This window comes from Astatotilapia calliptera, chromosome 7, assembly GCF_900246225.1.
Source record: "Astatotilapia calliptera chromosome 7, fAstCal1.2, whole genome shotgun sequence".
Taxonomy (NCBI): domain Eukaryota; kingdom Metazoa; phylum Chordata; class Actinopteri; order Cichliformes; family Cichlidae; genus Astatotilapia; species Astatotilapia calliptera.
Window position 1 is genome coordinate 15,338,099 of NC_039308.1, and position 27,255 is coordinate 15,365,353.

Here is a 27,255-nt window from a genome sequence, read left to right on the forward strand (position 1 = left end):
GAATGTCAAGGGATCGCACTTGTGTTCCTTTCCAGGTCCGTCCCCCACAAATCTAGAGAATAAACCCTCCAAATGATGAGCACTTAACTTCCTTATTAATCTCTCCAACAGACGGCAAATATCTTGACTTGCGTGATTCATGTGCTGAGTCACTGCGCACATGATAATTAAAGCACAGTTCTACCATTTGACGTATACCAAGCAGGAAATTAAAAGGGTAATTAAATATGCTGCTGTTTGCTCTTTAAAAGCGTTTTCATTCTTCAACTGCAGTTCGGTTAGCCTTGATAAAAATACTTAGGTTTAGAAAGAAAACAATCACACAATTGGTGTTTGCCCAGTGAGTGCACTGAATGTTTTTGCTTTCTACAACTGATTGCAAGTGGTTGACCTTAGGCTGAGTGTGCAACGCCCTCAACCTCTGGACAACCAACTTTCACTCGCAATTTTACTCTTCAAATCTATGAGGCTTTGGCAGTATTCTGAATGTAAGTAGCTAATGGGAATTTCTCTGTTTGTAGACGACAAAGGATTTCCAGTTTTCACCTTGTTTATCTCAGTTAATCACCTCATTATCATAAAGAGCGCGCACCGAATTACAGACTAATTGCAAACTTGACCCAATTTAATTGCAAACTGATTGCAGACTGTCTTTTTTATTGCGTTTTCGTCACCATCTTGGTGCCTCAAAGTTGCTTTGAAGATGGCAACTGGCTGCAAGCGGTCACAAACCTGGTCTCAACCTTTCAAGCAATTATTTCAAAGGCAGCTCAATCTCAAGTTCCTTGTTCACAGTCACTATAATTGTGCTCCTGCTGCAGTCTCCAGCCACTGCCTTCCTTAGTGACTGTGATCATTAGGAAGCCATTCTGGCAGAAAGATCCGAGTGCAAACTGTGTGCAGTAGCCTTTATGTAACCAAAACTGAAACTGCTTTTTCACCGAGATGTATGATCTTAAAAACGCCATAGTTTTCTTGACTGTCTAACCTGGTATAGGTAATATCATAGTAGTGGTGGATTAGTGGTAGTAGATATATTTAAAGTGCTTTAGAGAAAAATTACGAAATTTTTAAAAACATTTGCTAAAAAAAATGCATTTCATCCACTCAAAACACACATATCAAAAGGGCTAAGACAAGGAACATTCCAGAGCTATTTAAGAACCCCTCCACAACCCCAACGCCGCCACTTCTCCACATCTAATTAATGAGTAATTTGCTAAATAATGACGGATGAAAGAGTGAAGAGGCTGAGTGAGCAGGACTATTTCCCTGGCTTAAAATGTTTGCCACCTTCCCCTTGTCACAGCTGTTTGTCAGGATCCCAGATGGTACTGAAACATAAAAAGCTCTTTACATGTTGCCTGTATGCCTTCTTCATCAAACCTGACGTGCACACATCGGATTCTTGCTGCGTGAGTTGCAACACAGTGTAAACTCTGTATGGCTCTGTCCTCATCACTGTTTCAAAGTGTTTGGAATTGAGACACTTGTGTATGAACATATTACCACTGAATACTTCACACCCACTGTGTGTTTTTGCATACTCACCTTGTTTGGTTGTACAGCCCTCCTCAGATTCTCCATCCATTTGTCTCTTTCGGCTGCTGAACGGCATGAGAAACATTTGCTTCCTGTGGAGGTAGTGACCTACCACAGAGAGAAGGGAAAATTTAAAATGCTTTGGTGATACTGTCAGAAAAAAATTAGAACAGTGAAGGTTTCACTAAAACTTTGCTCATAAATACCACAGACAGCAAAAGAATGGTAGGAGCATCTTCAGTCTCCTTATGTGAGAGCTGTTTTTGAAACTGGATGGTTTAAAATAAGCACAGCAGGATGAATGGTGAACAGAGCACAGGGCAGAAAGTTTAGGATAGTATTGGGTCGCTTCCCTCCAAGAAGCTCCCTTCTTGACAATTCAGCCCTTAATGCAGTGATTAAAGACAAAGTCTGTCATAATTTGTTTTGAATTTCTCTGCTCCAACAACAATAATTACAAGACATCAAATTTCATGTAGTAATTAAAGAAACTGCCCACTGTACTTCCATTGATTTTCTGTAACTAGAGAAAAGTCATCAAGAGTTAATCACAACATTGTGTGTTCCACAATAAAGAGAAGTTGGCTCTATCATGACTTTTGATTGCGACTGGTCATCAGCAGCTCATAAAGAAGGAGATTTACAGCAAAGACAGGGGATTAGAGGACTCGCTGGTTCCAAAAATATTCCTGCTAGAGGCTGAATGATATAGGCTTTTTAAGACAAATACCAACACCAATATTTGGGGACTTAGAACTCCAATATATCGGCTGATATTATGAATCATGAACAGATTTCCATTACATTTGTTATCTTTAGTTACTTATGAGTCTTTCTCAAGATAATATGGGAATGCAGTTTAAAAATAATGTCATTTTATTTAGTCTTACTTGTTCACGCTCTGCTCGATTCTGCTGGAATCAACTGCTTGTTGCGTTTGTGGCGTTTCAAAGACGGGTTGCCAAATGATGACACCAATATATTTGCAAATAGCTAATATTGTCCTACGGACTCTATTTCCCAAACTAATGATTAAAATTTGTGAATTAGTAAACTATGGCACAGGGGGGCTCCTGGATAAATAGCAATACTAAAGATTTGTTGTGACCATTAGTTTTAATTAGCTTTTTCTCAGCTTTTGAGTATTATTATTGTGTAGATATGACAGATGGCACTGAATGCCCAGGAGCTTCAGCTAGTGTTGTTGCTAGAATAATATTAAAAAAATGTACCAAGCAGTTCCAGATTCTTCTTTCTAGCTTTAGTTTTTCTTATGTGATCTGAAACTAAAATCTTGGGGGCGAGGGGCAGATTAAGGAAATACTCAGCAAAAAAAAAGTCCTACTTTGAGTTGAGAAAAAGCCAGTTAAGGGTTATAGCAAACCCAAAATAGCGTGTTGTGGTAACTGGGAAAACAACACAGAGTCGTTACTTCACTCGAACTACAAATAAAGGCAGGCTCATTAAAATTAATGAATATTTCAGCTGTTAGCTTATTCTGGGATTCTGCTGCGCATGCAGAAAAGCTGCAGAACAAACTGTAAATCCAAAAACTGACTTTTCCTGTAAGCTCAGCTTTGATGGCTGCCAGCATCTGGATGTCAAATTCAGATACAGTTGATGACTGTCAGCTATGTGTGTAGTTGTAGTAAGTACATTAACTATTGAATTATTTTATTTCACAAGCAAAGCAGCATATAGGCTGTGTGTGGATGCATATAGCCCCCCCGTCCCCCCGACATCCTCTCACCTCAAAGCAGTAGTCTTGCCCGAGGATGCTGCTGTGAACGGGCTTGATGATAACCTCGTCCTCCATACTTAGGTCCAGGGCTTCCACAGCGCTGCTGGGGCTGAGCAGTGATTCATGGGAGCGGGACTCCTTCAGCCTTGGCATCAGATGAGATCTAAAAGCGGAGAAAGAAGAAGAGAAAACTGAATCACCCTGCCGAGTTTGACGGGCAGGAGCGAGAGAGGAAGCATATGGGCCGCCCATAACAGCAAGCGCGAAGGAAGCGAGCGCGAGGAGGACGAGGAGAGGATGCTCCACTTGCCTTCGAGTCAGCCGACGAGTTCGCACGCTGCGCTTATATCGACACATTCACGCAGCCACTTCTAAGCACGGCGATAGCAGATGCTTTGTGGCTCCTCATTTACAAGTTGGAGCATCAATGAATTAATGAAACGAGCTCGGAGGATTGACTCAAGCTGTTCTGCCAACTAATGCAGCAGAACCACCATAAATAGGAAGTTAAGCATTTTACAGATTATCATTAATGTTCAGACATCCGTGATGCAATCATCTTCCACCGCTATAAACCCGCTTCATAGATGCTTTTTTGGACTTCCATTTAGGACCCAAAACACAACAGCATTCTCTGGCTCAGAGTGCCCCTTAGAGAAACGTTCAATAGTTTGTCAAAGACGGCCCCTAAGCCCACAATTCACAGGCATTTTTTTTTTTTTTAGCCAAAGAAGATTAAGAGACAAAGTAAAGAGCTTTCCACTGTTTGCTGTGTTTGATGTTGCCCTACTTTGTCTTTACAGAAGAGTTGGATTGAGTGTCACTTATGACGAGCAAATGTGTCTCTACGCCGTGTATATATGCTGGTGAGCAACATTAATTTGAGATTTCCACATCATGAAGTCAACCAACATCATCCAGAGTCAAAAACAAGCACTTAGCGCTCGCGTGTTTCCTTTAACCACTAACCCTACGATCCCCACCGCATCGCAGCTGGAAGAGGATGAAAAGTTAAATACTGTAACATCAGTGAGGGCTGCACGCAGCAACAGGCACGCTACATAACATCAGCCCCTGATGCTCCAATACTCGAGAGGAAGATGAAGACAAGGGTTCAATTGCTCATGTAATGAGTGAGAACAGTCTTTTAACAGTGCCCTCTATGGACGGCTTACACACTAATCCCATGCATGTGTGCGCGCGTGTGTGTGTGTGTGTGTATACTGTACATATTTTCAGCGGAGTAGAGGAAGAGCTTTTCAGGAAAAATGCAGCAGCCGTAATGACAGATTAGTGACTGCGTGCGGCCCTTTGTAGAGTCAGTCAGCTTTGTTGCCAAATCCTCTGTGCAATGTGAAGTGGATAATGACCTGGACACTGTGCTTTTTTCCCCCTTTTTTTTTTAACTTAATAACAAATGCACACACACGCACACATACACAAGTGTACAGAGGAAAATGCCATCCTGTGAAATAGAAGAAAAGAATACAACAAGGTGCAAAATACAGAAAAAAGGAGAGGAAAAAAAGCCTTAAGGATAGCTCTGAATATGAAAATCCAGTTTTAGAAGCTCTTACTCCCCCAGCACAGCTGGAGAGGAAGTGACTTTGCACCTTCCTCTGCTTTGTGATTGGCTGACAGGGTACTGGGCAGAACAGAGAGCAAGTAAAATAATCAGAAAGGAGGGGAAATGGGGATTTTTTTTCTCTTGCTTTTTTTTTTTTGGTGGGATGTTCTGTCAGAAACAGGAAGGGAATGTCCACGGACCACAGTTCAAACTCCTAAAGCTGCACGGATGATTCTAAGGGAACTAACTGCAGGAAAACAATCCGTCAGAGCGCTGCTTTAATGAACTCGTAGCACGTGCATTTCTCATAGTGAGGCAGAGGTGAACAGGGAGCGTGAGCATTTAATCTGTAAAAGAATGATCCAGAATTTGACTAAAGTACAGAAGAACTGCCTCAGAAAGAATGCACTGCGTCCCCTAAAAGGCATCCATTTCATTCTTACATAATGACTCTCTTTTTTTTTCCTCTCAGCATATTGTATTAGAAGAACATTAGTGTCAGCAAGAATTGTGCCAGACTGTGAAAGTATGAATTGATAAATAAATATGCTGCCTGTCATCTGTGTGGCACTGTATTAAACTGTGCCGCGACGTGTAATTTACAGCCTATTGTTGGCCGCTTCACCATAACGACAGTAAAAGAGTGTCTGACGTCTGAATCCTGTTCATAACGTCTACATCTGACAAAGCCTTTATGCCAACCTCCTGCAAATGACAACCTGCAATACAAGCAGGACATGGTGCTTTCTCCTTTTCATTCCTACCACCCTCAGCTTCAGCCATTATAAGAAAACGTCCTTCTTTGTCCTTGGCAATCCTTCAGTAACTTGTATCTACGCTTCCCTTCATCTGTTTAGGTGGGGGTCCACGTTTCACATCGACTACCTGACACATATCTTTCCAGCGCTTTCTCTAAGTTGTGCTTCAGATTTGTTTCACTCACTGTGTTCTTCTGGCTTTCTTTTTAAATATTACAGATATTTCAAACCAGTGGCTCATAACGCAAGAAAATAAATATGCAGAAATACGTGCTCGTGTAACGCTTGATTTAGACTTCCGTGGGGAAATGCATGATGTAAGCTATGACATAACTGGAAACCCCTTTTAACCCCTAAGCCATAACCTTGCACGTAACCTGATGCGCAACCCCCAAGAAATGTAACTGTAGTCCCGGACAAGTAGCCAGGATAATAAATACATTCACATCGACAAAAGAGGATTGCATTTTTAATCAACCAAGTACCTCTTATGTGATGGAAGGCATGACGGCCCCCTGTTGGGTTTTTATTAGATGCTAAAGTTTTGAGATGTTGCCAACATGAACCAGAGTCTCCCGTCTGGATTCAAACTGCAGACTTTACATGTTCATTTAAACCCATTTTGATCCTTTATGTTTTTGTCTTGGATGAGAGACAGTTTTTTTCCTACCGTTACTGTTAAACCAGCTTCTACCTGCACCTTTTTCTTTTCTCAGCTTTTCCACTTCAGCCAAATTGCAGAATCCTTTTTCTGACTGCAGAGCAAAATGTATCAACAACAACAACAATCCGGGTGGTTGTTCCGCACATTTAAAATAGCCCCCCCAAAAAACAAAAAAAAACCAAGGAGGGATAGAGACTGGTGAAAATATTCTTCGATCGGCGAGCGCTGTGTGGGAAAGCAAAGCTGCTGCTCTTCCAGTACGTAATTGTCTCTGAAGGACTGTTTAAATTTCTTTTTTTATAATCCCAGAAACCTGGTAGTGTAGCTGTACATTCACTATTTAGGAATTTATGCTGCTGCATCAGGCCAAATCCCATCAGCCCACTGTGAGAACTAGACAGACTGTGTTCTGCTCTGCCAGCCCTAATACTGACTCCTAACTGAGTTTCCATTGAACCTCGGCAGAGTAATGGATCCTGAGTGTGTCTGGGCTTCACCCAGTGCGCTTTGTGTCTGCATCCTGTAAAGAGAGTTCATCAGATAGGCTGTCTGGGCTCCGATACAGTCTGAAACATCAGGCGCTTATAGGCGTCAGTGTACTTAGACGCATAACACTGCACTGGCTACACCGCAAGGGAGTATGTTTGTACTGGGAGCTCGAGATAGGCTGAATTAATGGAGTGCGACGCAAAGAAACAGCACTCTCAAAATCCACATCCCACTGAGCTACTACAAGAGTTTGCTTTGTTTCACTACAATCATATGAACTACAACAAAAACACATTAACGTGCACGTGAATTAGTGCTAATCTCCACATGGGAAATAAATGCCCTCTTTGTGTTGTCGTTCCAATAACCAACAACCAGAACGAGCCAAAAGAGCAAAGTTAACCCTTCCAACATGACGAAAAACAATAAACCCAGGCAGGGTGTTAAGTCTTCTTGATTTTGGCGGTTACTGTGGATACCACCCCCACGTCCAGTGTTTACACAGCATTTAGTTAGTCCAACATTCACAACAATCGATACTCTTCCAACTTGCATGCTGGCACGACAGTTAGTTGTTAATCGTCCTCTCTACTAAGCACACAAGAGACAACATATTAGCAACCACAGCCAATCAAAGACAAAGGATGACAAATTAGTACTTGCTAAATTTTTGATGCCATCTAACTCATTCTTTCAGAAGCGAGATGAACTTATTTTATTCCAAAGTAATTGTGAGACATTATCTAGCCAAACTTAAAAAAGAGGCAAAGACACATAAAGTTAAAAAGAATTCAGGAGAGAAATGCATACAAGTTTAAAATATCTGTGTATGGTTTCTGATGGAAAGTTGGAAAGCGATTCAACTTTTACAGCAGGAGCACAGAGGGTACAGACGGTTGAAAAGTTGCCTATTATCACTTTAACTACGATGTGTGCCTTTGTGCAACTATAAATACTGTCAGCAAAAAAAGAGAAACTCTCTGTATTAAGAACAAACATCAATACTGTTGGACTGCCTGCTCTATAACCGATCGATTGGCTACAGGATCGAGAAAAAAAAAAGTCCATAAGGGGGTCTAAGATTATCCATAAGGGGTTAGGGTTAGGGTCATTATGGTCATTCATTATCCATAAATGAATTACAAACAAATATAAAAAGGTAGTTTTGCAGCGTCAATCCCGAGCAGTAGATTCCATTGTGTCCGTTCTCGTGATATGATTTTTCTATTCTGATGAGCGAAGGCTTTGCATCCAGCATGAGTGTAGCTGTCAGAGCTATTCGAGATGCTGCTCGATGTGCCTGCAGTTAGAAAGCAGGTATAAGCCACACTTATTGAATTATATGGTAAATGGCCTGTATTTGTATAGCGCTTTACTAGTCCCTAAGGACCCCAAAGCGCTTTACATATCCAGTCATCCACCCATTCACACACACATTCACACACAGGTGATGGCGAGCTACATTGTAGCCACAGCCACCCTGGGGCGCACTGACAGAGGCGAGGCTGCCGGACACTGGCGCCACCGGGCCCTCTGACCACCACCAGTAGGCAACGGGTGAAGTGTCTTGCCCAAGGACACAATGACCGAGACTGTCCAAGCCGGGCTCGAACCGGCAACCTTCCGATTACAAGGCGAACTCTCAACTCTTGAGCCACGATCGCCCCATAGGTTGAAGTTGTAAAATGTTGCTTTTTTTGTTTCTTTTTGTTTTGTTTTTGTAAATGTACCATTTACCTTCTGGGTTAAAAGTCGGTTGCCTATTCCTCCTAACAAAAAAACAAACTGGTTCGTGCCCCAAGGCCACTGATGTAGTGCTCTTTTGCTGTGAAACCAGTCAAAGACATTTGGGGTTAGAAACTGCAACACAATGCTTAAACCAGTTCTTTGTAACACTATACCTAAAGCAATGTCCAACACAGTGACTTTTCATCACATTTGCGCCTGAAGCATTCTCCAGCTTCTGCAGCTGGCCTGGCTCATAGATGGTCCTCAAAGCAAAAAAAAAAAAAAAAAAAAAAAGATCCAGGCAGCCGGCAGCAACTACTCTGCAAGCACCTGGGCCCCTAACTCAAAGCATCAAAGAGGAGAGCATCACACTTAACAAACACATGCTGCACAAACACACGCACACACATAAACACACACAGAGTAATTGTTCTAGCTTGATTATGAAACACGTGCACTACATGAACAGGAAAGCAGACAAACAGACCATTATTCATGCATCAAGCCTCATACAATGAAGTGTCCATTATTCCCACTGCTTTGGCGCTGACTCAGTGGAAAGGACCAGTGGAACAAAAAAGTGTCTGTCACACTGGCTGCAGAAAACTCTGTCATGAGTCCGATCGCTCGTTTGATCCAGGCAGACGTGGGGAGTCTCTCTCAGAGCTCAGCCTGAATAATGAGGCAATACGGACTCAGGGAGTAATGTTGAGGAAAAAAAATAAATCTCACAACACTCACTGTCAGAATTCTTTTTTCTTTTCTTTTTTTGCATTCGTGTCCTCGTTTCACATTTTATTCAGCGACAGAACAGCATTTTGGGTAAAGACCATGAACATGTACGTTTTCCTGCATCAACCAGCCATCTGTCGACTGTCATCGGAACAGTTGGGTGATGGGTAGCAAGAGAATATACACAAAACAAAAAAAGAAAAAAAAATCTGGCCCATAGTAAGAGCAGGAAAGAATAGCAGTCAAAGAAAAGGAGACAAAAGGGATCTTGTCAGATGCTGCTGGTGCAGAACAGTGGATGTGTGAGCTGCACCGCTGACATGTGGCTACAGGCCTCGGAGACCAAACAGCAATCAGGCCAGCCGGCGGATCCAGTCAACAGAGCAACAGAGCAAACCTCATCCAGAGCTGAAGCCTGACACACGGTGAAAAACCGATCTCTTGAGATGAAGACGAGGTTGCCGATGAAATGAATTTGTGATGTGGCGCTGAAAGAGACGGTCCACTTACAATTGGCTTTGCGGGAGGACATTTGCACATAATATCTGAGCTTCAACTCTTAATTAAAAGCTCATCCATCTGTGACGTGGTTGAGTTCCCCGAGTGGCTAAATGGCGTGGCTGCGAGAGTCGCGACGTTGACAGCGAAAGCCGTAAAAAACATTCATGCACATGTAAACGGGGGTAACACAGACGTCAGTCCAAAACTAGCATGTTAGCACTTCGTGGTACCTATTCTTGATGGCGGTTTTGACACTTTAGGCTTCTGCGTTGCCAGTGGTCTTAATAGCACACAAGACAAATGAGAAATCACACTGGGAAGTGGGAATACTGACCCAGGGAATAAAAGAACGAGCGCTGGCATCAACGTTTTTTGCGAGGAATAATAAGAACCAGTTAGAGCTGTACGTGGACCACACATTGGCTTAGAGTATAGTAGAGAAGAAATAGCGCCACACAAGAGGGACTTTCATATACATAGAGGAAGGAAGCTTTTAAAGGAGCGAATGAGACACAGAAAGACATGCACACCCCTTTCCACACAAAAGGGACAAATACACACAGGAAAGGAGGGACCTAGCTCTAGTATTCAGTATCTCCTAAATGATCAGCTCCTTGAGCCCACCCCCCCCCCCCCCTTTTAGGCATCTGTAGGGATGTCTGACTCAGAGTGCTGGCAGACACATTACAATGTGGAAAGCATTGGCTGGTAGCTGAGATCAGGTGGTTGAGGAGCAACTGTTGGAGAGAGCTAAGGCAGCCGCTGAGCCTGTCTTGTAACACTCGTACACACACACACACACACACACACACACACACACACACACACACACAGCTTGATTACAGTGAGTGTGCAGTCTCCCTGCGAGACTGGGAGGTAATTCAGTGTAACATCTGCCAGGACACTCGCAGCAGGAGGCCAATGAGGACTGCTGAAGCGCTGAATTGGTGTGGGGGCCGAGCTTTTGGCTTGGAGCTGGTGCGCTGAGTGAAAGAGAACAGGACAGCTGGCTGCAAAGACAATGGCTGCATACAGAATGACTGAATGATGATCTGCGAGGACTGTTTGGTTGTCATTGGCGGTGATGTCATAGCATGTGGTAAATCCCTCTTACACGTTTCATTTTTCTAACCCAGGTCAGTAAAGGGTCAGAAAAAGGGTCTATCAAAACATATTGTACAGTTTCTTCAGGACGGGGAAACCGACTGTGGATCCATAGCTGTACTCATAATTACATCAGGCGTGAGGCAATCAAGCCAAGAGATTTTATAGTAAGGTCAAAGGTTATACTTATTGGTGACTCTTTAAATCAAAGCTAAAGGGCAAGGGTCACAGTATTGACCACCAATGAATTATGAGCACCGCATCAATGCACTTCATGTGATGAAAAGAAGGGGAAAAAATATCCTAATGATTTATTATGATCAATAAGGTGTTATCAGTGTCTTATTTTTCCCCATACAATATGAATCATAGAAAGAAAATCCTGAACAACAGGACGAGCCCCTGTGAGCAAGAACTTGGCGACAGTGGAAAGGAAAAACCCCTTTTTAACAGGAAGAAACCTTCAGCAAAACCAGGCTCAGGGAGGGGCAGCCATGTGGTGTGAGCGGTTGGAAGTGATGGAAAGGAGACAAGACCAAGGTCACGCTGAGAGATCCGGTCTCTGGATCCAAACTGGGAGGCGGTTCCACAGAAGAGGTGCCTCAAAGCTGAAACCCTGCCTCCCATTCTACTTTTAAATAGCCTAGGAACCACAAGTAAGCCTGCAGTCTGAGAAAGAAGTGCCCTGTTGGCACTATAAGGTATTTAAGTTGGGGCTTGATTATTAAAGAGCGTGTATGTGAGAAGAAGGTTTTAAATTGGATTGTGAATCCAGCAGGGGTTAAATTCAGTCCACAACTGAATGTCAGTTAAATCAATAAAAAGCACCTTGAGGCAACTGTTACACGCGCTATACAAATACAACTGGATTGTTTTAAAGTTTATCATCAGACAGACAAACACACTTTCCATTAAACATCACCCATTTTTTTTTGTTCATTAGCCATTATTGATTTTTTTTATTTAATCTTATCACCTGGGGAAGTTCAACATATAGGCTCTAACAACAAACCTCCACAGTGACATTAATAGACTATTAGGATCAGGACTGTCACATACTAGCGGGTATGACTCAGGCTGAGAATATGCCAAGGTCACGGAAACAGTGTGAGCATCTGTGCTCATGTGCTGGATTCACGTGTGAGCATTTTACGCTGAGAAAGAAACACAAATTAGTAAGAAGCAACAAAGCTTCTCTCTTGAACTCTTGCATAACTGCTAAGTGCTCAGGGAACATGGATTAAAAAAACAAACCAAAAAAAAACAAAACATGCAAATGAGCAGAGGAGATGAGGAAGTGTGTTTTTCACTTCTTGACCTGAATATGCAAACACCCCAGTGGCTTTTGGACAACGAAGCAGGCGAACACCGGAGTTTACGAGGAGAAAAGGGCAGAGACTTTTCTTCCCACACAATACGGCAAAACTGAGATGGGAAAACAACAAGTAGCTTACGATCGCTGCATATAGCATCCCCCCCCCCCCCCCCCCCCCTTCATAGCTGCATTTTTATTCATATCAGAGTTAGATAGTTATTTTCACACATAATTGGCTCTAAACTTCAGAGCGTGCTGTCAATACAGAGATCTTATTTGCAATCTAAAGCCAAGATTTGCCTCTGGCATTGAATAGTTTTCATCTCCAAGTCTAAACCTGTCTTTCTTTTTTTCCTCTAGCCACCTTCCTGTCCGACTGTTCAGATGTGTTGCACTTTTACTCCTTCTTTTTCCTTTTACAAATCATTTCATAAGGAAAACACTTTGTCATTTATGTACTAAAAACTAGTTGAACGGAAGCCACACTGTACAGTGAACCCTTGAGACGGATGCAACAACAGAGGTCTCCAGAAACCACAGAGTGCAGCTGTGCTGTAGCTATCCACAGCAGCAGTCGTTCCCCTGAACACAGCATTAAAACAAAAGTGACACTTACGATTTACTAAATAGGTGAAACATTCTCCAGCAGGACCTCTCGGAGCCGGATTCCCCCAAACGCACAACTCTACGTTGGATTGCATTCCTCGCTAGTGAACCGTCCCTGCGTTTTCCTTGACTATTTTTGAGTCTCTGGGAACGTGGCTGGAGACTCTGCCCTCTGAGTTACACCACACCGCTCCCTAAGGATGTCTGCTGCTACTAACACACACCCATCTCCACATCCCATTTAAAAAGACAGCGCTGTTATTTAGGACAGGCCTGCCCACACTGCACTTTGAAATTACACTGGCATAAAATAAAGCACAAGTAACAGCATGAAAAGTTCAAGGGGCTTTGATATAATGCTTTGAGGTCACTTTAACTTATCCAGGATTGTGTATTCATATATGGGTGCTGCCTTTAACCACCAAGTTAAACCAACAAGTCATTTAGTTCCAACTTTTAAAAAAAGAAGTTAATCTAGCTGTACTCGTTCTCTGGGACACACACACTTTCAAAGTCATCAGATCAGTCTCCTCTGCTTTTTCTCACACTGACATAGGCCTTGTACTGGCAGCCAGGAAGTCAACCCCCACCCCAGCTCCACCACCACCCACCCCCCTCTCTCGTTCCCTGTAGCAGGAAACAATGGCTCAGCCTTCAGTACCATGTTCTGTGGGAAAATCCTGGTTCCTTGGCTAGCGAGTAGGACTCAAGGAAAAAGGAGAAGAAAAAAAAAAGAATGAGAGAAGAAGGTCCACACAAAAAAAAGAACAGAGCGAGACAAGAAGAAGAAGAAAATGAGGCCAACCAAGTTTAGGAAATGGACACGCTGCCAGATGTGTCGCTTGTTTTTTGCTTCCACTCCCCCTCCCATTTTCCACATAGTTGGTGACCTGGTGACGGAAGACATGGCTGCTGAGACAGGCTGTCAAAAACACCTCAATTCAAACTGATGCCCGAGTTACAAAACAGAACAAGAAAACCCAGAAATGTCTGTCATTTCTACCAAAACAATAATTTGAAAACTTTGGCATACACTAGTTTAAATGAGTTAGAATGATTCTGAATGACTGGGGAATATTATACCTCAATCATTCCAAGAGTCAAGCGAGGACGACATAGGAGCTGGTAGCAATCACCTACTGTATGGCTCAATTCGCTGTGAACTGAACAGCAGAAAGCCCATTCTAGCTGCACCGATTGCTCAGCTTTCAAACAGTTTAAACAACATTTGAAAGGTGAAACTGGCCTAGGTTGAACGTACTTGTCCCCCCCTTCATTTAATGATTTGGAGTTGTTTGCTCTTATCTAGAGTAAACACACTTGCATGCCTTGGTGTTTTGGAGAGCGGCCGGGTAAAGGTTAACTTACAAAGCCGGGGCAAAGCGGGGAGACTAAACACTCGGGGGATTTCCTCATTCCTCTGGTCTAGGCCGCGATAATATCATACCTTATTGGTTTGTTTGGAGATATAAATAAATAATAAAATGTGGGACAAGGAAAAGGAAGTTGTACCCATTGAAGCTCATTTGTAATCACAGTAGCACGAGAAGGACGGATCCGGAAAATTCTAATGAATCTTCATTATTCATTGGAGGGGAAAACATTCTGAACAATGATCCTCTGTATTCGGTGAGTCATCTGACTGCACAGGTTTTTGGGTTTTTTTTAGCATTCTGAATATTTATAATTGAATTACGATGTACAGAGAAGGCGTATTTGCATCTGTCTGTCCGATGCCGTTTTGCAACGAAAAATCCACGTAGACTCGTGCCAGCGAGCATGTTGGCGGATATGTGCAAGGTCAGGAGCTGACTGCAGCGACCAACAATGCAAAGGGATGAGATCACAAGTGAAGGCAGGGCTGTGTTGGCTAGCTGCCTGCTTTGCAGGTATTCCCTGAGAAGCCTCGCCTCTTTGGTGCTTTTCTTCCCCCACTAACCACTGACCTGCTTAGAGGAGGAACACCTGCATGCACAGAGGTAAATAAAGAGGGGGAGAGAGAAGAAGGAGAAGAAGAAGAGTAAAAATAGTCTGTGGATACAGTACATTCCAGGCAAGCTTCCACAAGTCTGCATGGTGGAGAGACAGAGGTGGATGGAGAAATCTGGAGACATCTTGAAAGATAGGGAGCAGGAAAGATGAGTGCAGATGAAAAGAAAAAGATGGATGGACTAACAAGATAGGAGGCCAAGGAGAGGTGCAGAACACAGTGTAATTCAATGTTATAGAGATAAAGTAGCTCATACTTTCTGGTGGAAGCTTAGTTGAAAGAGTCATTGATGTTTTACTTCAATATTTTAATATGTGGGACTGAAATGGGACTAGAAAGACAGCATATTTCTCCCATATTGGCTTCTCTATACTGGCTCCCAGTCAAATCCAGAATCAAATTTAAAACCCGTCTCCTCACATGCAAGCTCTTAAAGACTTCATAATGCTACATCACTCCAATAGAGCACATCACTCTGAGACTGCAGGCTTACTTGTGGTTTCTAGAGTATTTAAAAGTAGAATGGGAGGCAGAGCTTCAGCTTTCAGATCCCTCGTCTGTGGAATCAGCTCCCAGTTTGGATTAGAGAGGCAGACACCCTGTCTATTTGTAAGAAATAAATTAAAAGCTTTCCTTTCACACATTCATTACTTCTACAATAGTCCTAGGTTGCTCTGGGCTTCCCATGATGCACTGAGTCTTTCTTCTCCACCTCTTTTCACTTTCTGTGTTCAGACACACTCTGCAATTAATCATTAGTTATTATTAATCTCTGGCTCTCTTTGACAGTGTGTCTTTTTTCCTCTCTCCTTCCTCTTACCCCCATTTCCTCACAGCAGACAGCTGCCCCTCCCTTAGCCTTGTTCTGTTCCCCCCCTGTTAAAAATGTTTTTTTTCCTTCCCAATATCGCCAAGTGCTTGCTCATACAGCAGGGGGGCCCTCTAACAGTTGGGGTTTTCTCTGTACTGTTGTAGGGTCTTTACCTTACAACAAAAATAAAATTACATTGCAAACTGGATTATTTGCCTTCAAATGCTCAGATTTGCATGTCTTGTTTTGATATGTCTGTGTATTTTTAAAAGTGGGAGGAAAAAAGATTAGCTGTGCTGCAGGCCTAATGGAGATCACGACAACTAAATACCAATATTAGATTTAGATAAATTGGATTTAGAAGATTTTTGCATCATGTCATAAAGAACCTTGACAAATCAATTAGTCAAATAAAAGACTGCATTGTCTTCCCCCCCCCCCCCGAGTCTTAAATTCAAGTAATTTCCTGAAAGAATAAAACTGCAGGTCCCTCCCACCATCACCACCACACACCCCAACCAAATATCAGACAGTATTTTCAGACACACAGTACTAAAACTGTTAGTATGTACAGACACAGGGCATAATAACACTAATAACTGCTGACTAATAACACCAATGGCTGCGTGAAGTCATGCACATACTGTATTTCCCTTTGGCTTCACAACATACACTAGCAAGATAAATGACTTGCACTGGATCTTTTCGCTGAATTTGTTGATAGTAAATGATACACAGAATATTAGTCTTATCTAAACACTAAACCCTATCTGGAGGTTTTATCTGCATCATCCACTCCCTATTCTAGAGTCAACAACAGTTAATAAGCACACCACATACCCTGTGTGTGTTTCGGGAGTGCGTGTAAATCCCTCGTCACTGTGATGTCAATGTCCAAATGTAGTCAGAGGGGAACAAAAATCAATGTGTTTTCGTCAGTTTTGGCTAAAGCGCTGTTAAGACATGAAGGTAATTCAAAGACAGTGTCTCCCTCTCCTGCAGACATAGGCACAGGAAGAGAAAGGAAAAGGTACAAGGTGGTATTACAATTCCCAGCCTTGGCTTCTTTATTCATTTCCCCGTGTACAGCTTGCCTTCCATTTCATTTCTGCAAAGCAGCTTACTGCTGAGAAACAGACGCACAAACAGAACCGAGACGCAGCATTAACATCAGCGGCAGTGTGTTTGTTTGGGTAGAAGAAATACATAAAGACATAGATTTAAAAAAAAAAAAAAAGCATGAGAGCAGACGCACAGAAAGAGACCTGTAGGTCTGATGCTTGAGAGCTCTCCTCTCCCGTTGTTCCTATTGACTTTGCACTGTGGCCTTCGGGGCACGAGAGCGCATGAGTGATTGAATTATTGACAATGCTCAACATTGCCTCATCACGAGCATATGTTCCTCTTTCATCTCCTCCCAGGCAAAGTCGAGGAGATGCAGAATAATGTTGCCGAACGCCTTTCATTCACCCCAGTCTGCCATCTTTCATTCACAGCGGTGAGCACTGACGGGAGCAATACACCAGCCTCCCATTTGCTGATGTGCACCAGGAGTGACAACGCACTTAACTCACTGAACGAACAAGCCGTCTGAAATGGGACAGTTTTGTTGGGGTTTTTTGCAAGGCCACATCGTCTCTCTTATTTTTAAGCCCCAGATCCTTTTCAGATTAATCACTTTGACTAAAACAAGGCTAAATGCTATGTACTTTATATTTTAAAAAAATGGATGCACTTTAAGCATGTTACGCTGTTTAGATGCCAGTTCTAGACACTTTAGGAAAGCTGTACTCATAACAGTTGTTATGACCACCTGTCTAATACTGTGTTGGTTCCCCTTTTGCTGCCAAAACAGCGCTGACCCATCGATACATGGACTCCACTAGACCCCTGAAGGTGTGCTGTGGTATCTGGCACCAAGATGTTAGCAACAGATCCAACTCCTGTAAGTCGAGGATGGGCCACCATGGATCTTTGGCCAAGTCAACACCTCAAACTCATTCCTGGTCTGCAGCAGTGCTTCGGTAAATGGTACGTGTCAAACTAGCATCAATATAGATGGCAAGTTTTCCCAGCAGAACATTGCCCAAAGCATCACAGCTCCTCCTTGGGTTTTCCTTCTTCCCATATTGGATCCGGATACTAGGCGTTTCCCCAGGTAAGTGATGCACTTGCACCTGGTCATCCCCATGTGATGTAAAAGAAATCATGAAAATGTCATCAGACCAGGCCACCTTCTTCAATTGCTTTGTGGTTCAGTGCTGTAAGGATTATTCTAATTTTATTGTGTTTTGGACATTTTCTGTGCGTTATTCTAGTTTCACTATTGCCAAAATCACACTGGGTCATGATGTCATCAGTGAGCGCGAGTGAGTAGTAGAAACTCACGTGTGAGAAGAGAGAATGTATGTTAACTATGGCGTGCTACGCTTCAGTGTAAGCTCCACAACTGAACTGAAGCTATTAAAATGGACAAAAGGACGATGGAGTCGTGTCTCAACGTGGACAGAGGTCGGCATGGGCACCCTGACTGGTGTGCGACGAAGCAGCCTCATACACAACAAACTGTACTCTGTATTCTGACACCTTTCTATAAGAACCAGAATGAACCTTTTCAGCAATCTGAGCTACAGTAGCTCGTCTCTTGTATCGGGCTGCACAGACAAGCCTTCGCTACCCACGTGCATCAGTGAGCCTAAGCCACCCATGACCCTGTTAGTGGTTCACCACTGTTCCTTCCCCACACGAGCTTCAGTGGAGATGTTCTGACCCCATCATCTACAGTAGCCATCACAATTTGGACCTCGTCAGACTTGCTCAAATCCTTATGCTCGCCCCTTTTTTTCCTGCTTCTAACACATCAACTCTGAGCGCAAAATGGTTACAGGTTCCCTAAAATATCCCACCCAGTAACAGTTTCCATGATGAAAAGATGATCAGTGTTATTCACTTCACCTGTCAAGAGTCACTATGTTATGTCTGATCGGTGTATACTAAAATCCCAAACAGCTTTGTTGATATACATTTTTGAAATGCTCTTTAATAACCAAACTCATTTTTCAAATTTCAGAAAAAGATAAAAAGAACTCAAATCTGGAGATTTGAGGCTTTGTGGAAAGTAATGTTACACACTGAAACACTAAGATTACTATTTACATTTATGGACAGTGTGAACAAACACCTGCCCCTACCATGTCGGTGACCAAATGCGTTTCCCTCCCCCATTTCTAAACCAGCGGTGGTCCAAACCTCTTGACCCCGCTCCCATTCGAGCAGTAGCCCCAGGTTGTAGCGCTATATTCCTGCCCGCCCCCCCACCATACATGTGTCTGATCGAATGCTCTGCTCCACTTCATCAGCTCTTAGTGAATCAATGGACATCACAAAGACAATCTGCACTATGATAGAGTGCTTACACAGCGACAGAGCGCTTTGAAAACTATATAAAGAGACAGGAAGCAAAAATGGAAAGATACTGAAACTGGAAAGACGTTTCAATCACAGACATTTTATACATGTATCATAATTGAGGGGGTAGTAACTGCTGCATCTGGATGTTAGCAGTTACTCCCCCTTGAATTATTTTGATCCTATTTTTATTCAGTCCAGGAGAAAATTTTAAGAGCAACAGTCTGGCAGGTGAATGAACATTGCATAAGAGGTTTAGTCACCCAGAATTAACTAGTGTGCAAAATACCGGGGCATAAACAATTGCTCAGTGTCTCTCCTTCTATGTTTTGTCATTTCAGTCATTCTATTTTCTTCCTCCGTTTTCCCTCTGTTGTATTTCCCCCCTAATTATCAGCATGTCATATTTGTCAATCGCTTCCTTTTTGCTCTAATTAAACATTTAAAGCTGTAAAAATAAAATCTGATTTTCTCACACTTCCATCCCTCATACGACTCCGAACTTGCGTCTGAAGGCAGTAAGCGAACGGGCAATCATATGCGCAGAAACATTTGCACATGAATGGAAGCAGATACAGCACCTCAGGCTAGGAGGGAAAAAAACATTTAAAAGGAGGATCCTACTGTTACTGCATACAAACATTGACTGTCCCGCACAATATGTAGAAGTCAAGCTCGGCTTTGTTCCGGAGCGCTCGAGAGCAGGCGACAATCAACAAGAGCCACCAGCTGAGCTCTCACGCTGAAGCGTATCTGCACACCACAGTAAACAAGCAAACTAATCATCGGCCATCAATTTGCGTGTTTTCTAAACCGGGTGGGTGGCTTTCTCCTAAGGAGCAATCTCCTCGGAGGAGAATAAATGATGAGCTGCTTCCTGCTCCCCACCAGAAGCTCTTTAACGTAGCTCTTCTTGTATAATGTGGCAGGGAAGTTTGGGTGTGAACAATTACAGACGGCTTGAGGATTTTATCTGTTGTCATGATACACTTATAGAATGACACGCTCGGCAAACTGGATTAAACCATATTTTGATTCAAAGCTATGTTTGGTGCATCAACTGGATTACGCATTTATGGAAGAATCAAACATATCATCCTAACTGTAAACAAATCTGAGATAGCAAACACAATAACTTGTAGTGCCTGAATCACATTTTATGACATGTTATCAAGCCTTAGATGAAGTGATTGCCAACCACTTGCACGGCCATTGCAATGTTGCAACAACACAGGGAAAAAAAAAGAAGCTTTTGCTCTGTGGAATTCGCAGACTCTCCTGTCACACACCTCTCCGACTGCTAATTGCCTCCAGCATGGGACTTGGACTGAGAGCTGCCGGCCAAAACTGGCAGGCTGACCTCACATCGTGGCCCAGTCATCTGATTCGCGTTAGCTGGCTGCCCTCTGTCACACAGGCTGGCTTTGTGTGATGGTACCACAATTAGGATGTGGAAAGCACTCCCAAACAACTGCCACAAAAAAACAAAGCAAAAAAAGAACATCTTCTCATGATCATGTCTGGGGTTCGACATGATCTCACGCATAACAAATGCACTACTTTGAATTGGGAGTTAAAATCCAATTACATAATAATGACTGAGTCCTGAAAGTGCGCAGGGTGCATGTGTGTGTGGCTGTCTGTCTGTGTGTGTGATCATAAGCACCCTCTCTTGCATTATCACCGCTACAGGAAAGGAAAGAAGTAAGAGAACAGCACAGCTGGAGCACCGAGAGGCAGAAGAGCATAAACAGTCTTTAATGAAGCATCTCCATCTAAAAGACCAGAGTCCACCACTTTTCCTTATTCGCCGCCGCACATTCACACCAAGCAAAATAATCTCACAGTTCGTAAACCGACGTGCAAAAAGGGTGGCGAGTGACATGTTTCAAATAAAAGGAGAGAGAGAAAGAGAAAGAAAGAAAAGCAGGATAACACTCACCCGGCATTGTTAGAATCTCACAGAGCAATCGAAGGCAGGCATTGAGAGAGAGAAACCGAGGTTGAGTCAGAACAAGAGAGGAGAAAAAAAAAAGGAGAGAGAGAGAGGCGGAGATAGATGAGGGTAAAGGCGATTTCAGAGCTCCATTTTTTTCTCCCCCCCCCTGATGCGGACCGTCGCCTGCCTCTCCTCTTCCTTACTTGTGGGTTTTCTTCTTCCCTCCTTCTCTCCCCTGACTACATCTCGCTTTCCTCTCGCTGCTGCTTTAAGGCGAGGGGTGGGGAATGAGCGCTACAATGGTCTCTCTCTCTCCTCCTGCCTTTCTCCCACCCTCTCTCCCTCCTCACCCTGCACAGAGCATGTCCTACTTCCTGTGTTGTCTCTGAAATGGGACGCACTCCCTCTTCCTTTTCTGTTTATTTCTTTCACTCCGCATGAACGAATTTAAAGGCGCCCTGACACTTGACTCGGATTTCGGAGTGATGAAGATTTCTCCCCCCTCTCCTCTTCTGCCTGTCCCTCCCCCCTCTCAGCAACTCCCGCTTAACCCCCTCTCTCCTCTGTCAGTGATTGACTGCGCCTCCCGTCTCTGTCTCCTTGCACAGGGAGGAGCCTGCGTGCGATGTGTGAGTGCCTGTATGCGTGGGTGTGGATCACATGTGTGTGTAGTTCAGCCTAGCTTTGCCCTACCCCCTGTGTGGCTCCAGGGGGAGTTTGTATGTGTGCTCTTTGTCCTGTCAACTCTTGTGCGAGGTGTGCCCCTTTCTCTTTAAGCCACTGCTGTTGACCCCCCCACCCGGTGTTGCTGGGACTGAGAGGAGTGAGAAATGTGTGTGGTGCCAACCAGCTCCAGAGTGCCTACAGTGAACTCAGATCAGCTGGAAGACCTAGACTCAGTACTGGAACTCAGACAGATAAACACTGTACATATGTGGCTGAAGCTCAGCTTTGGCAAAGTGACTTGACTGATGGGGGCCAGCCAAAGGGTTGGTAGTAGTGAGGTTGGAAAGTGGGCAGGATGGTTTTGCCATGCTCAATTTAAGCCTGGAATGGTAAGACTGCAAGATGAGAGGAGGTGTGTGTGGGGGGGTTTGCTATTTCTAGAGCTTACACTTTGGCAGAGCTGGCACGAGGGAATAAAGGGCTGGACGGGCGTACTGATAAGGAAGGGCAGCTGTGGAGAGCTGGTTCAGAAAGAGCAACGGCCACTAATCTGCACTCCCCGCACGTCTGCAATGATGTCATCAAATATGACATCACCCTTACCCCTTATACTCCCAGACACATGAGACATACACTTACACACACACACACACACACACACACACACACACACACACACACACACACGTGCATTTATAAAGCATATTACTGCACAATAGGGTGTGAAGTAAGATACAGTTCCAGCTCCACACCCTTTCTAAACAAAAGCACTGGAGGCACACTGTTGGCTTTAAAATCACTCAGTATCTCAGCACCCCATGACCGCTTTCAAGACACGAGCTAACAAGATCTTTCAACTTACAAGATAAAAACAATTCAAATGAAACTCCAAGTTAGTTTAAATCTGCAAATGTTGGGACTTTCCTATGGCAGAGATTCTGTCTACTTTTCTGAATAAGTGCATACATGGTAAATACACTTGGTAAAAAAAAATTAAAAAATACCGTAGATAAACAAAAGCAACGACGACGGGTTCTTCGCCACACTTAAATTTAAACAGTTGTAATTAAAATTAAATTATAATTTAGCGTAGCCAGCTGCTGTTTGTGGATTAATTGCTCTTTCTTACAGTGAGAGCAATCTAATCCAGCGATGCTGCAGGAGGGGGGTCATGATGAAACTGCATGCATAGCAGTTAACTGGTGCTGTGCTGCAAATTTTGGTATCCTTTGGATACCAACGAAATACATGGCCATTACTGCCGATACTAAAACCGATACTGATGGTTTTAAGCTGTAAAGACAGCGCATGTAAGGGAGAGCGATCACGATTCATGAGATGAATCATCATTAAGTTCCACATTTTACTGACCACTAAATCACTGTGATTTTTACACCTTTTTGCGTATTCTGAAACTTTGTTGGTGAACTGGAACGTAAACCTGCCTCTGTCTCTAAAGCACTTAAGGTCAACTTCTGTTGTTTTAATGTGCTGTAGGCTATAAATAAAACAAACATGGCGGTCAACCCAAAAAGGTTCAGACATTTTTCATAGTGCATATTTGTGGTATACGTTTTCATTTCCAAAGGAGAATTGAACACAATTCAGTGGGCTACATACTGAACCGAGAGGACTGAAACAATATTGATCGCTCATCACATTAATATCGATTCAATAACAATACTACCTTTGGTATTGATGCTATTAAAATCTTTGGATCAATTCATACAGCTCTACAGAAAACATGTTTTCATGCATTGTCTTATGCAGAAACATTTTTATGCATTCCCACTTCCTCCAAAAAGAAGCTGATCGGTGATAATTATTCATCAAATTCCTGCTGATTTAAACTATGTAAAAATGTTTTATATAACTGTGGCAGAGTAATTGTAATTCCATGACAGTACGGGCGCTTTTGAAGATCAATCTTTTTTCTTAACTGATCTTAATGAGGCCTTTATTAGGAAGGCTTCTGCGTTTATAACTTCCTCTTAGCGGTGCCTCTGGGCTCCTGTCCATTCGTATATTTTACCGCCTCGCTCTATTATCCTATCAGCTGAAAATCTACACGGCAACTCCTTTCTGGTTCGCTTAATCCAATTAGGTAAGCCTAAAGCTACCACTCCTCTCTCTTCCCACACACAAACCAATCACTATGCTTTTTTATCAGACCAATTAGCTGCACCTCTAACATGCTGATTTAAGCTCCTGCCGCCAACGCCAACATTTAACCGCCACCACCCTCTTCTTCAAGACTCCATTTAGAATCTGAATGATCAAATGAGCTATTTTTCCCCCAGATTGAAACAGATGCACTTTGAACAAATCTTTTTCAAAGGTAGCATCTGAGTGAGGATGAGAACCAGATTGATAGCTCAAATTGCAAACAGTTCAATCAAAATTAAGTGCTGGGTGGCTAATATATCATCTGCTTTCCCCAAACCAGATATAAACACTTAGCCTTAGAAAATAACGCAGAGTATGAGGATAAAAAAAAAAATCTTTGCAATGCAGCACAGTGCAACGGAATTGCAAACAAAGGCAAAGCAATCGAAAACTATACAGCTTTTCTTTTTTGTTTTCCAATACAAAAAACACGATTTCAGTCCGAGTGTGGGGAGCGGACAACGGAAAGCCGACAGCTTGAATCAGACGCAATCCAGCTTTACAGTAAGAGCACTCCGAAAACAGTTTCTGATGGAGTCTCAGCGTCTCCCTTGCACTTCAATATTTACAGTTCATTACGTTAATATGGTGCATTTCATTGCATCAGCGTGCACCGCACTGCTCATGTCAGTCTAGCAGTTTGCAAGTAATTGTAAGCAACTAAAGCAAAAGAGAAAAAAAAAGCTGCTTCACTGTGGTTATCTAATACGGCGGTGACAGGTGAGCATTCTGTGAACCTGAAATGCCCATCTGCACTCAAGAGATGGAGCTGTGAGCAGGCAGAGGTGCAAACAGGCTGCTAGGACACTTGGTAGTTAAATTTTTTTTGTTTCTAACTAGGTCAGACTGCACCATCAGAGCTGAGCTGTTTTTACACCACATATGCCAATCTCCTCTCTTGCTGTCTCTCTTTTGCAGAGTTTAATTCTGTTTGAGCTACGAGACAAATATTGCAGCAAAAGTATTTACCAACTGAGTGTAAAGCATGTCTATTAACAGCAGAAGAATAAAAATGTGCATATTGGTTAAGAGTGTGTGTGTGTATATTTTATATATATATACACATATACACATATACATATATATACACACACATATACATATATATACACACACATATACATATATATACACACACATATACATATATATACACACACATATACATATATATACACACACATATACATATATATACATATATACTAGGGGTGCAACGATATTCGTATCGATATTGAACCGTTCGATACAGTGCTTTCGGTTCGGTACGCATATGTATCGAACAATACAACATTTGTAATTTATTTTATCAATTTTCCTTCTGACGATGCTGTCTGTGTTGAGCGCTCAGTGAATCTGTGTTCGACTACTCCGCCTAGGCTGCACTGTCGAGCGCAGATCCACTGAGCGCTCAACACAGACAGCATAGTCAGAAGGAAGAGCGCAGGGCAAGCTAGCGAGACAGAAGTTAAGCTCTCCTTGCAACAGGCAAATTGAACCTCATTCAGATCTGGCGTTTGGAATTATTTTGGTTTTCATGTGACGTATGACCCTGAAGGTAAGCGAGTCATGGACTAAAGTAAAACAGTATGTTGGATGTGCCATGCAATGCTCAATTACATTGGTGTGAACTAGTGTGTTAGCGCAGTTAGCTCGTTAACGTGTTGGCCGTCTAGCCCCATGCACGGAGCGATCGGCGGTAGCTCGTTAACGGAGATTTGCCGTGTTGTGGCGTTAAGGTCATTTCAACGAGATTAACCTGAAAGCACTAGTGGGAACACAACGAATATGACTGCACATTTACGCCGACATCATCCTAGCGCAAAGACAAGTGGAAGCAGAAAAAAAAAAGCAAGCATGCTACTAACTTTAGCCGAGTCATTTAGACAGCTGTTAGCACATGATTCTCCTTATGCTGCTGAGAATATAGCCCAGAAGAAGTGGATAGTATAGCTTTTATTTTGGAAAGAGCCATTTCTCTGTAATAAACTCTCTTTTCCAAAGATGAGTGATTCCTCAATCAGATACAGGGCTTGCAATATCGCTAGCCCGACGTCCTGGAGCTAGCGATTTTTTTCAGTCGGGCTACCAAAATCTTTCTCTTCCCTGCCCGTCGGGCTATTGTAGGAAAAATATATGTCAATGCTTTTGCATTCTTTCAGAAATGTAGCTGGGTAATTATGTCATTGGCATCGGTGAGCCACTGTCAATATGTGACATATTGAAGTCGCGTTTGAATTTGCGCTCGTTTTTTTGCTTTCACTTTGCAATCGTGCGAACTGTGTATAGAGAGCGACAGCACTGATCTGTGAGTGATGATAATTTGTGCACCAATTCCTCTGACATCGTCTTATTAATCGTTAGCTTACTATGCAAACATGACAAGTGAAATCTCCCGCAGCTTACACATGTGAGAGGTTGATCGCGCAGAGAATCGCTGAGCTTATGTGAGTGAGCGTGTAAAAGCATTTCAGTTCTGCTGAGCCAAATAAGACAGGTCAGGGTGAAGAAGTGACAGCCAAAGAAAAGCTTACCACAAAACGGAGAAGTTATGACAAATCAGACTATAAGGCAAAAAGAAAGTGCAGCTTTATGGTTTCATGGACAAAAGAATTTCTGTGGCTGCGATATGATGAGCTAAATAACCAGGGCTGCACATAAGTGGTCCGCAGGTGTGCATTCGCTGTCAAAATAAAAAACACGCACAAGGGTTAGGGTTAAATTTAAAAACTGTACTTTTGAGTTAAAATATATATTTATAATTTTAATAAATGACAAATTAAAAATGCATGAACATTTTTTTGTATCGAAAAAAAAATCGAACCGTGACACCAAAGTATCGAACCGAACCGAACCGTGAATTTTGTGTATCGTTGCACCCCTAATATATACACATATACATACATACACACATACATACACACATACATATACACATACATACACATATATACACATACATACACACATACACACATACACATATATACATATACATATACACATACATATACACATACACATATACATATACACATACACATATACACATACATATATACATATATATACATATACCCCATGCAGCAGACTGTGACAGCACTGAGCAGCTCCTTCAGTGGGAGACTGCGGCACCCACGGTGTGGGACGGAGAGATTTCGCAGGTCTTTCCTCCCCACTGCTGTCAGACTCCATAATAAAGACTTTAACTGATCAAACACACACATCCATACATATGCAATAATACTAAGTGCAATAATCCTTTCTGTCATCGTTGTATTTTTACTCAGTTGTATATAGCATTAGGCACTGTAACCCTGGCTTCATTTCCTTTCTGTCAAGGGGTTTAATGTAGACACACCCATACATAACGACAGTCTGACCTTGATGAAGCTGCGTCTGAAGGAGGCTCAGTGATTGGTGAATAACAAAGCACGCTGGGAGCCCATCAAGCTTCATCAATGGAGAATCAAAGTTTGAAGTGCTTTGGGCACACCAAGGTTTCTGAACGCATTTTATAACACTAAA

General features: G+C 42.8%; 1 protein-coding gene across 10 annotated transcripts in view; it reads right to left on the reverse strand.

The window, feature by feature from the left end:
* The window catches only part of dab2ipb (DAB2 interacting protein b), a 196,586-nt gene that overhangs the window by 39,037 nt on the left and 130,294 nt on the right, over window positions 1-27,255 (reverse strand). For 8 of the 10 annotated variants that reach the window (XM_026173338.1, XM_026173339.1, XM_026173337.1 and 5 more), the window contains 2 exons: window positions 3,293-3,446; window positions 1,552-1,650 (listed from right to left, as the gene is read on the reverse strand). In XM_026173338.1, the coding sequence (XP_026029123.1) occupies window positions 1,552-1,650; window positions 3,293-3,446 (253 nt within the window). Of the gene's footprint in view, window positions 1-1,551; window positions 1,651-3,292; window positions 3,447-12,757; window positions 13,075-20,898; window positions 21,405-27,255 lie in introns of those variants that run through there. The other 2 variants (XM_026173347.1, XM_026173346.1) reach the window with 2 other exon arrangements.